This window comes from Camelina sativa, unplaced genomic scaffold, assembly GCF_000633955.1.
Source record: "Camelina sativa cultivar DH55 unplaced genomic scaffold, Cs unpScaffold02658, whole genome shotgun sequence".
In the NCBI taxonomy this organism is placed as follows: domain Eukaryota; kingdom Viridiplantae; phylum Streptophyta; class Magnoliopsida; order Brassicales; family Brassicaceae; genus Camelina; species Camelina sativa.
Genome location: NW_010923768.1, coordinates 1 through 1,089, shown reverse-complemented (window position 1 = coordinate 1,089; position 1,089 = coordinate 1). Strand labels below are relative to the sequence as shown.

At 39.6% G+C, this 1,089-nt stretch overlaps 1 protein-coding gene across 1 annotated transcript; it reads left to right on the top strand.

The window, feature by feature from the left end:
• Positions 1-5: 5 nt before the first annotated feature.
• LOC104774385 (putative polyol transporter 1) lies at positions 6-1,081 on the top strand (the record flags this gene model as incomplete). Its single annotated transcript, XM_019242875.1, has 3 exons — positions 6-33; positions 141-487; positions 920-1,081. Coding segments are annotated over 3 exons (537 nt in total), but the record flags the coding sequence as incomplete, so codon positions are not given.
• Between the last annotated feature and the right edge of the window lie 8 nt (positions 1,082-1,089).

Below are 1,089 nucleotides of genomic sequence, written 5' to 3'. Positions count from 1 at the left end.
TAGCATCAATGACGTCTATCATCCTTGGTTACGGTTCGTATACGTTACGAATTATTATCATTCACTAACGGCCATATCAAGGTTGGTTGGTTTGATTTTACGGTTAAGATAATTATCCTTACATTGTATGGATGTTACAGATATAGGAGTGATGAGTGGAGCTGCAATTTTCATAAAAGACGATTTGAAACTCTCGGACGTACAACTTGAGATTCTTATGGGGATTCTAAATATCTACTCTCTAATCGGTTCAGGCGCGGCTGGTAGAACTTCAGATTGGATTGGAAGACGATATACCATAGTGTTGGCAGGATCTTTCTTCTTTTGTGGTGCTCTTCTCATGGGTTTTGCCACAAACTATCCTTTCATTATGGTGGGTCGTTTCATAGCTGGTATCGGTGTCGGTTATGCTATGATGATTGCACCTGTTTACACCGCTGAAGTCGCTCCTGCCTCCTCACGTGGTTTCCTTAGCTCTTTCCCTGAGGTACAATAGATTCGACCTTTCTTATTATCTGAAATATACATTTAAAAGAATTGTGCATGGAAGTTGATAGTNACCGCTGAAGTCGCTCCTGCCTCCTCACGTGGTTTCCTTAGCTCTTTCCCTGAGGTACAATAGATTCGACCTTTCTTATTATCTGAAATATACATTTAAAAGAATTGTGCATGGAAGTTGATAGTAACTTTTTTTTATGCACTGAAATATATATATATATATATATATATATATTATATAAATGAATTGTGCATGGAGGTTGATAATAACGNTTTACACCGCTGAAGTCGCTCCTGCCTCCTCACGTGGTTTCCTTAGCTCTTTCCCTGAGGTACAATAGATTCGACCTTTCTTATTATCTGAAATATACATTTAAAATAATTGTGCATGGAAGTCGATAGTAACTTTTTTTTAATGCAGATATTTATCAACATTGGTATACTTTTAGGGTATGTGTCCAACTACTTCTTCTCTAAGCTTCCCGAGCATCTCGGCTGGAGGTTCATGTTAGGGGTTGGAGCGGTTCCCTCGGTATTCCTAGCAATTGGAGTGTTGGCAATGCCGGAGTCTCCACGGTGGCTAGTCCTCCA